At 48.7% G+C, this 12,245-nt stretch overlaps 1 protein-coding gene across 4 annotated transcripts in view; it reads left to right on the top strand.

The window, feature by feature from the left end:
- BTBD9 (BTB domain containing 9) overlaps positions 1-12,245 on the top strand; it is a 437,363-nt gene that overhangs the window by 403,697 nt on the left and 21,421 nt on the right. For all 4 annotated transcript variants that reach the window (XM_088831208.1, XM_055407251.2, XM_055407252.2 and 1 more), the window contains exon 10: positions 9,674-9,752. In XM_088831208.1, the coding sequence (XP_088687334.1) occupies positions 9,674-9,752 (79 nt within the window). The remainder of the gene's footprint in view (positions 1-9,673; positions 9,753-12,245) is intronic.

Genomic DNA, 12,245 nt, shown 5'->3' with positions numbered 1-12,245 from the left:
CTAGGGAAGTCTCCAAGAATTTTTATTTTTGTGTGACATCTTCTAATTTTTAAATGGCAACTGAAGTTTTAAAAAACTACTCTGTAAACCAGCAAGGTGCGTCTGTGAACCTCCCCTTTGTGACCCAACCAGCCTGTGACCAAAGGGTCGCTGGTCCCCGGGGGCTCCTGATAGGCTGTGTCCCTGCCCCCTCAGGGCTTAGGTCAGTTAGACAGCCTTGGCACTGTTCTTCCTAAGCCTGGCACATAGAGGGCTGTCGATAAATAGCTGCTGAATGGAGGGACAGACAGAGCGAATGGCACGAGCCCAGAATCCCCTCTAGGTCGGGGCATCAAGTCAGCCATAAAATCCAGTTAAACGTCCTGCTAGACAAAAGCATGTACTCCCAGGTGCCAGATGGGTCCCTGAGGCCTGCACCGAGAAGGGCTTCAGTGTAGCCTGCCGCTGGAGAGAGGGGGGAGAGAAGGGGTGGCAGGCTGTGCCAGGCCTGGAGCCAGGGGGAGTGCTCCAGGGCCCAGTCTCAAGGTGGTAATGATGCCAGGGTTCCCACCTCACCACGTCATGGAAGACGCGCCCACCCTCATGTGCCTGGTCCATCTCCCTCAGGGCGCATCTTTAGATGTGGCTAAAGAGATGAGCGTGGTCCTTGGCTCATGGCAGCTGGGCGGCAGACTGAGAACAGCATGCTCGAGGGGAGGAGGGATGGCAGGCCGCTGTGGGGTCAGCTCGAGAGGCGCATCACACCCGGCAGAGGTCTTCAGGCCCCGTTCAACACCTGGAGGCTCACCCACACCTTCAGCGCCCGCCCAGCTCTGTGCCCTGTGGCTGGGAGGGGGTGCCAGTGTGGATGCTCAGTTGACAGGGGACGTCTTCAGTATTTCCTTCCTTTTCGAGACTCTTTTCTGAAGGTTTACCTTTGCCTTCCAGCCCTGCTCGCGCAGATTGTAAATAAAATGCTCCCCACGTGCCCTTCCCACTCCTCACCACCATAGGCTTCTCTCCTGTTCTTGGCTCTGCTCTTTTTTTTTTTTTCACTTTTGAACCTTTAAATTTTTTATCAAAGATATACACGTTCAGTTTTCAAAGTCAAGTAGGCGCACAAGGCTTATAACAAAAGAGCAACAATCCCCTGCTTCACTCTTTTCCAGCCCAGACCCTGTTCATTTTGAAAAAACAATACGTTCAAAGAAAGTATATTTAATATGGTTTAAAAATATAAAACTATAAACAGTGAAATGTCTCCTTCCCACCCACCTCTTCATCTGTAGGTGATAGTTTATGTGTAAACATATAAAAATGTATGTTTTTCCCTTTTTTTTTTAATACAAATTTTTCTGCACCTTGGAGATCTCTTGAGTTTCTCCTTCCCCGTCTCTCCTGCTGCGCAGTCTCTGGTGGTTAGGACAGAGATGCACCAGTCTACTTAGCCAGGCCCGAGTGATGCGCATTTAAGCTGGCTCTGTTCTCCTGCGGGGCGAACAGCACTGCAGCGACGGCTCTACACCTGCCATGCTCCTGTGCTGGGAGCGCACCTGAGTTAGAGCTTTTGGAAAATCCCATGTGGTTCTGGTTCCCACACCTTCCTCCCCTCCAGAAGCGTGTAGATCTTCTGTTTCTCAGCAAGATGCTTTGCTTTCTCCCTCATTGTAGTGGCCACTCAGTGGCCTCTAACTTAGAAACATATGTCCTTCATATCTGGGAAAATTTCTTGTGTTATTTTTATATTTTATAACTTGTGTCCTTTCTGCTCTTTTTTTCTGAAGCATTTGCTGATTGGATAGTGAACCTCTTGGTTTAATCATCTCATTCTCTTATCCTTTTCCTTCTATTTTCTCTTTGTCATTTTGCTTGGTATTCTAGGAAATTTCCTCGACTTGAGTTTCTATTTTGTTGAATTACTTCTTTCAATTCATAATTTTAATTTGCAAGATAATTTTCTTATTTTTCCAGATATTTCTTTTTCACGTTATTTTATTCTTATTTCAAGGGTATGATAATGTTTTCTTTTACCTTTCTAGGGGTAATATAAGTTTTTTCTGAAGTTTTACTCTGCTTTCTAAACTTTATCTATATCCTCTGAGTTATTTTTCTTTTCCATTTGTGTTTGGTCTCTTATCATTCATGTTAGAGTCTTTGGTGATCTTTGGTTGTTTGCAGTGAAGCATTAGGCACTGAGAAAGCTGTCAAAAAGCTTTTTCTGTGCAGGGGTTTGTGGACTTGATTCAGGGTTATCAGACCTGGCTCAGGCGTTTCCCTGGGAGACCCCTGTCCGCTCATTCTGATCTAGCCTTCTGGGCACCGTCTGTTCCTTCTCATAGAAATGCTCTTCAGGTCCATCGTGTGGGTCTCAGCCCACTTGTGACTTCACCAGAGAACTTCTTTAAAGATGTTTTCTAAAGCCGTGTGCTCCTCTCCATTTACTCACATGGCTTTTTTTTTTTTTTCCCATAACCCTTCTTTAACTCTTCTATTTCTTTATTTCTTTTATTTCTCTCTCCCTGACTAGAAACTAAGCTTCTATAGGGCAGAGTTAAAAATAGGGGCTTCCTCATTAAGCTCTCAAGAAGTATTAACGGAAGGAAGCATGGAGGGACAGAGGGGAGCAAGGTAGGTCAGTATTTCTAGCTCTTTCCTCTTGGGCTGGTCAGAGTCTCAGAGGGATCCTCCAGTCCCCTGCCTGTGGGTAAGCCTGAGTCACAGTGGCCTGAAAGCCACGAGTGGGAAGGGGGCTGGAGGTCATGCTGTCTAGGGTGCTCACTCGTGGGCATTCCTTGTGCTTAGCCCCTGAAGGGCCCCCTCCGCTGTTCCTGGTGTCCCAGGGTCTAGACCCTCTCTGTTAAAGGACTCCAGGGTGAAATCGCTGTCTCCTGCTGAGGTGGAAACGGGCTCATCGCTGTGTAGGAAGCAGAAAAGGGGGGTTGGGGAGCCCACCTGCTCCTTTGACCTGTTTTCAGCCAGCCCCCTGCCTGCCCCCACCTTCGGCAGTGGCTGGTGGCTCAGGATCTGAGCCTTTCTGGGGCCTGCAGTGTGAATCCACTTGCTTCCTGGGTGTTTCTCTCTGAGGTGTTGGCAAAGAAAGGTGGTGACATCTCTCGTGGTTTCTTTGTGCTTGTTTCATGCTCATGTGTGTGTGTGTGTGTGTGTGTGTGTATTAGAACACACATATGTGATATGGAACATGCATGAAATTTCCTAACTGCCCTTTGAGTAGAGGGAGCAAAGGTTAACCCATGTATTCAGTTTGCTGTGTTTACTGTCAGTCTGACCCTGGCCAAACACTCCTGGCCCTCTCCCCAGTGTCCACCAGTTCTGCTACAGAAAAATTCTGACATTTGCTTTCTCATTATACCACAAGTGGCAAAATTACGTAATTTTTCAGAGCTGAAAAGACCAGGCACCCTTGGCATGGGATCTGCAGGATCCCCAAAGAAGACAGGATGAGGCTGAGGATGCAAAGGCAGTCTCGGCCGAGCCCTTTGGGCCTGTGTGGTACCCAGAGCCACCCTCACAAACCCCACTCTCACCACTGGCAACACCCTCCTCTCCTACCTGGCAGCTCCCTGTCCTCTGCTTGCTTTGGACAAGACACAGCTGTCCAGAGACCTGGCACACACCCCGCCAGAGGGACTGACTCCAATATCCCCCTAATTTTTATATTCCCAGTTTAGCTAATTTCACCTCTGGCTAATTCTTTCTCACATTAAACGCAGACACCATTTTAATCCCTTCCTTCCTTCCTTTCTTTTTATTTCAAGAACTATTTAAAATGCAGAAAAGAATAAAAACTATTATAACATTCATTCACATACTCACCCCTGGAATTGACTGTAGTTAATATTTTTCACATACACATCATCTTTTTATTTTCATCAAAGAAGTGAAACATTGCAATTGGTGTTGAAGTGTCCTTTGTTCCCCATCAGCAGAGCCCACTCCTCACCCTCTCCTGAGAGACAGCCGCTCTCCTGAATTCAGCATATCTCCTTCCCCAGAATAATCGCAGCACACTTTCCAAACATGTACGGTTTTTGTGAGTAACATGCTCAGCGATTGTGAAGCCCCCTGTAAACCACACTGTGGTCTGCAGTCAGCCTTTCAGGATGACAGTTCTTGACCCACTTTTCACTCTCCTTGTTAACAGACTACCTACCATATTTCAGTGACAGCCCCAGGATTTTATATGTGTTGTAGTATTTAATCCTCATTCCTCAAGCAGCAGCTTTAAAGAGACTGTTTTAAATCACTTGTTTTTCTGGCTTGTTTAATTACTACTATGGCAACAACAACATTTTTTCCTTCCTTTTTTAAACTTCATATACATAATATTTCAGCCTCATTATGGGTTAAAGTGAGTTTTATGGGTAGGTCTTAGAACTCAATCAAAATGTATGGCTTTATTTCTCTGAAAAAACTGCTTCCAAACTTTAAACAGCCAATTACCAAGGAGGTTTTGGAACACCACCAGGTTATGAGTTGGGACTGTAGTACAGTTTACATTGTCCTCTGATTATGAAAGGACCGCTGATCTCCCCAGAGCGATTGTAAACTTCATCAGGGCAGGACTCCATCTTGCATGTTTCCCATAACACCAAGCAGGTACCAACCTCAAGAGGGCTTTCACCAGATACTTGCTTAATTCCTTCAAAACCCAGCTACCTTGTCTGCCTCCAAGTAATGGGTATAATGGGTACTGATGGAGTGTGGTGGGAATCTCTGCTGCTGCTGCTAAGTTGCTTCAGTTGTGTCTGACTCTGTGCGACCCCATAGACAGCAGCCCACCAGGCTCCGCCATCCCTGGGATTCTCCAGGCAAGAACACTGGAGTGGGTTGCCATTTCCTCCTCCAGTGTGTGAAAGTGAAGTCGCTCAGTCGTGTCCGACTAGTAGCGACCACATGGACTGCAGCCTACCAGGCTCCTCTGTCCATGGGATTTTCCAGGCAAGAGTACTGGAGTGGCTTGCCATTGCCTTCTCCAGGGAATCTCTGCAGTAGTCACTAAATCAACACCAGCAAACTTGGTGACTCACGTTGGGGTCCCTGGGAAACAGTGTGTCTTGTCCAGGTTTATGTGGCTGGCAGGTAATTACAGTCGTAAAAGCAATATCAGCTCTTTCTCTTAGAACCTGGCGTATGCCAGTACTGTTCTTGGTGTTTTGCATTTGTTAATGTATTTAATCTTTCAGTTCAGTTCAGTTCAGTTGCTCAGTCGTGTCCGACTCTCCGCGACCCCATGAATCATAGCACGCCAGGCCTCCCTGTCCATCACCAACTCCCGGAGTACACTCAAACTCATGTCCACAGAGTCGGTGATGCCATCCAGCCATCTCATTCTCCGTCGTCCCCTTCTCCTCCCGCCCCCAACCTTTCCCAGCATCAGAGTCTTTTCCAGTGAGTCAACTCGTCGCATGAGGTGGCCAAAGTATTGCAGTTTCAGCTTTAGCATTAGTCCCTCCGATGAACATCCAGGATTGATCTCCTTTAGAATGGACTGGTTGGATCTCCTTGCAGTATAAGGGACTCTCAAGAGTCTTCTCCAGCACCACAGTTCTAAAGCATCGATTCTTCGGCGATCAGCTTTCTTCACAGTCCAACTCTCACATCCATACATGACCACGGGAAAAACCATTGCCTTGACTAGACGGACCTTGGTTGGCAAAGTAATGTCTCTGCTTTTTAATATACCATCAAGGTTGGTCATAACTTTCCTTCCAAGGAGCAAGTGTCTTTTAATTTCCTGGCTGCAGTCAGCATCTGCAGTGATTTTGGAGCCCAAAAAAATAAAGTCCGACACTGTTTCCACTGTTCTTCCATCTATTTCCCATGAAGTGATGGGACCAGATGCCATGATCTTTGTTTTCTGAATGTTGAGCTTCAAACCAACCTTTTCACTCTCCTCTTTCACTTTCATCAAGAGGCTTTTGAGTTCCTCTTCACTTTCTGCCATAAGGGTAGTGTCATCTGCATATCTGAGGTTATTGATATTTCTCCCAGCAATCACACACACAAATTTAGATAGTTATGTTTATTATCCTCATTTTACAGAGAGGAGACTGAAGCCCAGAAAGGTTAAGTAGCTTGTCTAAGGTCACAGAGCTGGCTAAAAGTTCAAACCCAGGAGCCTGGCTTCACAGCCCATGCTGTCAGCCACTTTGCCATCCTCCCTGTGGTTCATGAAGGACCATGATTAAAACCTGCTGTCTTGACTGTCACCCAGTGAGTCTCTCAACTGGAAATATTTTACATAGTAATCCAGTGCTGGCATTTTCACTTGCTTCACATCATGTGATCTGTGTTAAAGGCTTGGATAGTAGGCAAGCTAGAAACTTTTTTCTAATATACATTCTACCAAACTAAATAGTACAAAGAGTGCAGAAGTACAACTAATGTCTCTTGAAGGTCTTCCATCCAAACAATATTTTGGCAAACATGCTTGTAGACCTCTCTCTTAGAACACATATGTGTATAGATATTTACAATTTAATATAATCGGGACCTCATTCTAGATGCATTTTTGTGATGGAGGGCGTGGTATTATTTCCATCAGCATTGGACAAATGAGGAAATTACAGCTCAGCGAGGGGTTGTGATTTGTCCGCTGCAGAGCTGGCAATGCCAGGGTTGGGACGTCACTCCTGTGTGGGTTTTTCTGTTTGGGGTAAGTGCTCAGAGCAAAGGCCGCACGTATTTTTTGCCACTGGTAGTTCCTGTTCAGACACGTCCTCCCAGCACCCAGCCTTGGCTCTGAACTGACTGATGATGTTTCTCTGGGAGTGTCACCTGCTACAGAGGAGATGCAGAGTCCTGGGCGAGTAGGAGTCTTCATCCAGCTCTCTAGCTCAGTAAGAAGGGATCTGAGCTTCTGCGTAGACCGAGCGGCAATGGCGGCGCCTGGCTCTGTGACGCGTGAGCCTCCTTGGGGTGGCACTGTGGCCATGCATGTGGCTCTGACACAGCAATGACTGGTCCCCCGCCGCCTCGTCATTCCCCGCCGGGCACGCGAAGAGCCATTTCGCAGACGTTCAGGGGAAATGGAAGCCAATACTTGGGAGGGAGAGATGCTCGTTACCTCATCCTGACTGGCTTCCCTTCCTGCTCGTGCTTTGGTCTTAGGGTTGTCATCCAGTTTGCTAAAGATGAAATCATCTGTTCACCTCTCGGGCTGTGTTAGTGAAAATGAACTCTAATATGATTAGATATTAATGCAGTGCAATGGAAGATTGGTATTAAATTGAGGCCTTCTGATCTTGTTACTCCAGCAGTGCTCCCTCCTGCTCAGGCTGTGGCCCTGCCAGCCCTGCTCCCCCTACAGAGGGTGGTGGAGCCAGGGCCTGAGTCCCCAGGAGACTGGACAGGAGATGGAGCTGAGGGGGCGACAGTGGGATGATGAGTGGGGTTCAGGCCCAGCTCCCCCAGGATGCCCCACGATGAGCCCTCACTCCCTTCAGGGCCTTGGCCTCCACACCACACAGTAGGGCAGGGTGGGGGTGGGTTCGTCCAGGGGCAGGGGCATGATGCCAGGCCTGTCTGCACTCTCAGAGCCCTGAGCATGTTGTTGAGGACCGTGAGCTTACGAGAGTCAGGTTTTACCTTCCTGTCCAGAAGCACTGGACAATTTTTTTGGATAAGCGCAGGACTAAAAAGCTAAGAAGAGTCTTCTCTGTCTCCTCCACTCCCAGCCCCCTCTCCATCCCAGTCCCTTTTGTGAAACTGGCTGAACCTAATATCAGAACTATGGTTTTCCCAGTAGTCATGTATGTATGTGAGAGTTGGACAATAAAGATAGCTGAGCACCGAAGAATTGATGCTTTTGAATTGTGGTGCTGGAGAAGACTCTTGAGAGTCCCTTGAACTGCAAGGCGATCAAACCAGTCCATCCTAAAGGGACTCAGTCCTGAATATTCATTGGAAGGACTGATGCTGAAGCCGAAGCTCCAGTACTTTGGCCACCTGATGTGAAGAACTGACTCATTTTAAAAGACCATGGTGCTGGGAAAGATTGAGGGCAGGAGGAGAAGGGGACGACAGAGGATAAGACATCACCAACTCAATGGACATGAGTTTGAGCAGGCTCCGGGAGTCAGTGATGGACAGGGCGGCCTGGCGTGCTGCAGTCCGTGGGGTCACAAAGTCAGACATGAACGAGTGACTGAAGTGAGTAGCTGTCACTGGCTGAGCCAGTTGCCCTAGCTCTGCTTCCCACTCCTTAAGTAGTGGTCTGAGAAGTGCAGTGCACCAGCTCTGGTGTGTGCTGTCACTGCCGTTGGCAGTGGGATGGGGGTCAGATGCCTGTGTGATGTGCTGCTTCCCCGACCTGCTGGAGGAAGAATGCAAGTCTGTGCTCAGCCCCCGTGCTTAGTGCAGAAATGACCCCAAGGCCTGTCGGAGCCCAGGTCCAGTGTTGAAGCCCCATGGGGCCTTCCTCACAGGCCCACCCTGGCCCTTGGGCTTTCCAAGGGAGCTGTGTGGGTCTAGGAACAAAACACTAAGAAAATGGGCCAGGAATGCAGACCCTGGGGATGGTCAGATGGCATCACCTTCATGTATGAATAGCTTTTCTACAGACAGAGTGATTTTTCTTATGCGTTTCCAGAAAACTGCTTCCAGAGGCACAAACTTTGCACATACGATGGTAACGACTTTTTAATGACCTCAAGGGGCCTGGTGTCCAGGCAGCAGTGAATCAGTCTCCGTAGGTGGCTCATGGTGAGAGGGAAGATGAAATACCTGAAAGCAAAGGGGGGGAAAAAAGCCACAAATACATGTATTTTCTTTGGTAGCATTACTTGGTAATTAGACAATTACAGGAAACAGCGTCCCAGCAGCTGGCAGCTCCTCCATGTGTGCGGAGGAGGGCTGCGGCAGCCATGAGTGCCTCGCGCTAATTATGAAAGCATGAGCAGAGTTTGCAGCCGCAGGTGCTGAACACCTCGTGCCTTCCAACGAGCCAGGAGTGGTAAACCGGGAGCAGACCACTTCCTCTCTGGGGTACTGGGGGCCTGCTCTGCTGGCCTAGCCCCTGACAATCCGTGAGGAGGGTTGTTTAAAATCCTAGGGCTGCTTTTGAGCCCACCCATCCAAAGACTAAACTGTTTGAGGGATATGTTGGGAAGCAGAAAAAGAGGGCTGAAGGGAGGCCAGTGGAGAAACTTGCCTTTTCTTCCCCAGGTGCTGCCACCACTTGCATGGGGGAGGGGGGTCAGACATGGGAGCCCAGGGCTTGCACAGCAATGAATGCCCCCCTCCCAACCTGCAGTGCTGGGCCCAGCCGCCCTGCCCTTGGCCTGCCTACCCTGCTTCAGCTCCTCCTCCAGGACCCTCCCAGGAAGTCACTGTGCCCATCTGGGTGTGGCCATTCAGCCCACAGCCCTGTGAGGGCAGCCCCATCATGGCCCTGTTACTTCATGAGCCCCGCCCGCCTTGATCCCTCCCCGGTGTGGCCACACTCTTCTCACTACGTGCACGGGTCTGCATCTTACGCTTGCTTGTGTTGAGCCTTCATAGAAGGGCAGACACCTCCTTTGCTGAGATCATGGGCCACCGTGTGCTCCTGTCCCCACTCCACACAGTGGGTAGAGACCCCCGCCCACTCCACATCCTGGGCTCTGCTGGGCCCATGCCATCAGCAGGATCACAGGACGGTGTAACCAAGCAGTGCTTATGTTTCTCCTCACAGGTCCTGGCAGTCAGTAACTTTTGAAAGACGTCCAGCATCCTTCATCCGAATCGTTGGAACACACAACACAGCAAACGAGGTAAGGGTACCCTTTGGTGAAAGACACAGTGGTATTTCCTGCTATCTGGGTGATACCTCATACCAAGTGAACTGGAGCTGTTGGTTCCGCCCATCAATGACCTGTTGTTCAGACAGCTTGCTCAGCACAGGAAGGAGGAGCCCTGCTCTCTCATGGGGAACTGTTGTTACCATTTCTGGGTGTCTGTTCACCACTAGTAGCAAGAAGCCCCTGCAGCTTCACTTCCTCCCCTGTGCAGAGACCTGAAGAGTCCTCTCCCCTCCCAGACGCCAGCTCTCTCAGGGTCTCTGGGCCCCTGAGTGTGGTGTGTGAGAAACCCTAGCTCCACGGGGCAGCCAAGATGCACAGTTGCAGGTTTTCTCTGTCCGTCTACCCAGTCCTGCACCGGCCTGCACATAGTATGCACGGGTGAGCCGCTTCCTCCCCTGGCCTGTTCCTCGCCTGGGCCTGGGCCTTGTTTCTGGGGCAGCAGCTGTTCTTTGGGGCCACTGTCTGGGTGTCCCTCCACCTGTGGAATGGGTGGGTTATTCTCTTGAGTTTGGGCTCCCAAGACCAGGGTGGCCAGCAGGTGAGGTTCCTGGGCCTCAAACGTGCTGTCTTCTTTGGCTGGAAATGGCTCTGGAGGACGCAATGGGTTCCTTCAGATGAGAGAGGGGTGGGCAGTGCCTGCAGTGCCTTGAGGGTCCGAGGAAGGGCTCTGTGAGCTACAGCAGCACAGGTCCTGAGTGCAAACCAGGACCGTGCCAGACCCCTGGGACTGCCTCCCCCAACAGTGTGCATCCCCCTGGGCTCCAAGAGCCACCTTGGGGCCCCCTCACACCACTTAAGGTGAGAAGAACGTCTGTTTCCATTCTGAGTGCAAAATAATCCATCTGTAAGTTAATTGCTTAGCCTTTGTTCCTCAGATGGGCATAGAGTAAACACTGGCAGTGAGGGGTTGGAGTTGGCAGGTGGCCATGCTGCAGGTCCATCTGCTCATCACGCTCTTGCTTTTACGCAGTCAGATGTGCTTAGCGCACACCCTGAAGGCCAGACCGCTGGTTAAACACCACAGTTGTAAGAAACGGTAAGGTTGAAGCTCAAGAAGTAAATGAAAGGCATAAAAGTAATAACCATCCTGCAGTTTCACCCCTATGTAAACTTTCTCAGATCTGTACAGGACCAGTATCCTGGGCGTGTGGCCAGGGCTGTTATGTCGGGCTCCACACCAGAAGGGGCTCTGTGCTTAGGGTTTAATGCTCTCCAGTATCCTCTTGAAATTCTTAGTAATCTTACCTTTGGATTTTCTTTTTAAGGGAAGAGCATCCACCAGGGGCTCCCTGCAGGCCAGCCTCTGCCCCTTCTCCCTCCCTAGGATGGGTTCTCAGCCACCCACCCTGACCCCTGGTACCTGGACCCACGCAGCCTCCTCAGCCTGCCCTGTGACCACTGCCACTCCCAGTGGGACCCCCACACATTTGTGAGGAGAGTCAGGATCTGGTGTGGGTCCCCCCTGCGAGTCACAGGATGGGGCCCTGGGTGCCCTGACCTAACGCTGTCCCCCGAGCTGGAGAGAGCTATAGCATCAAACAGCAGATGAAAAACTTGGGGCACGTCAGGAGAGACCCTGGGAGAAAAGGGTCTCTGCCTTTTGAAGGAGAGATGCTACATTTCCGTTTTTCACTGAGCCCCACACGTTACACACCCTGGATCATGCGTTATTTGTCAGACGAAATTTCTCCAGGGCACATCAAGTTGCTTCTGGTTCTTTGAAAAGCATTTTAAGCAGTGAAAATATTGTGATAACATATATTCATTTTGCCTTTGTATTTATTTAGAATAAAAATGATACACACCCACAATATATTTCTTGCAGAGAAGAGCTTAGAAACAGAAGCCTGAAACTTTTGCTTACCTTTTTATTTCAAAACAAACCTGAAAATTATAAAATAAAGAAAGCCATTAATAGTTTTTAAAGCACAAAATTAGAGAATTCTAAACATCAGGTCATAAAAACACTTTTTTCTTCTTTGAAGATGTAACAGAAGTATAAATTTGAATCTGTATTTTAATAGACACTTGAGCCCCAAACAAAACATAGTTTTAAAATTTTACCAATAATTCTCAGTTTTTCTAACCACTTAAATTACATATATATTACTAAATTAGAAAACAATTTGAACGTATCTTTACTTAATAGTATATGAAACTAAAATTAAATGTTTTTATTTGCAATCCTTTGTTTCTTATATAATGCATTTTTTAAAAGGCCATTTTGTTTTCTTTAGTTCCTGAACGGGACTTTGTCATTTAACAGTAGAAGGAATTCTTAAGTCAGAGAAGGCTAAGAAGCACTGGAGCAAGTCAGGTCAAGGTGTTGTTCTTCCAGGTCTTGACCCCAAGGCCCTCACCTCAATGACCAGAGGAATAATTTCCCCTTACAGAGCTCAAAGCTGGCATGCCAGATCCCCTCTTCCCGATGAGTTTACAAAAATATCTGCAAGGAGCTCCAGC

This window comes from Moschus berezovskii, chromosome 23 (genome assembly GCF_049115385.1).
Source record: "Moschus berezovskii isolate FMDL1 chromosome 23, NW_MosBer_1.0, whole genome shotgun sequence".
NCBI lineage: Eukaryota > Metazoa > Chordata > Mammalia > Artiodactyla > Moschidae > Moschus > Moschus berezovskii.
This window is presented reverse-complemented; position numbering and strand designations above follow the sequence as displayed.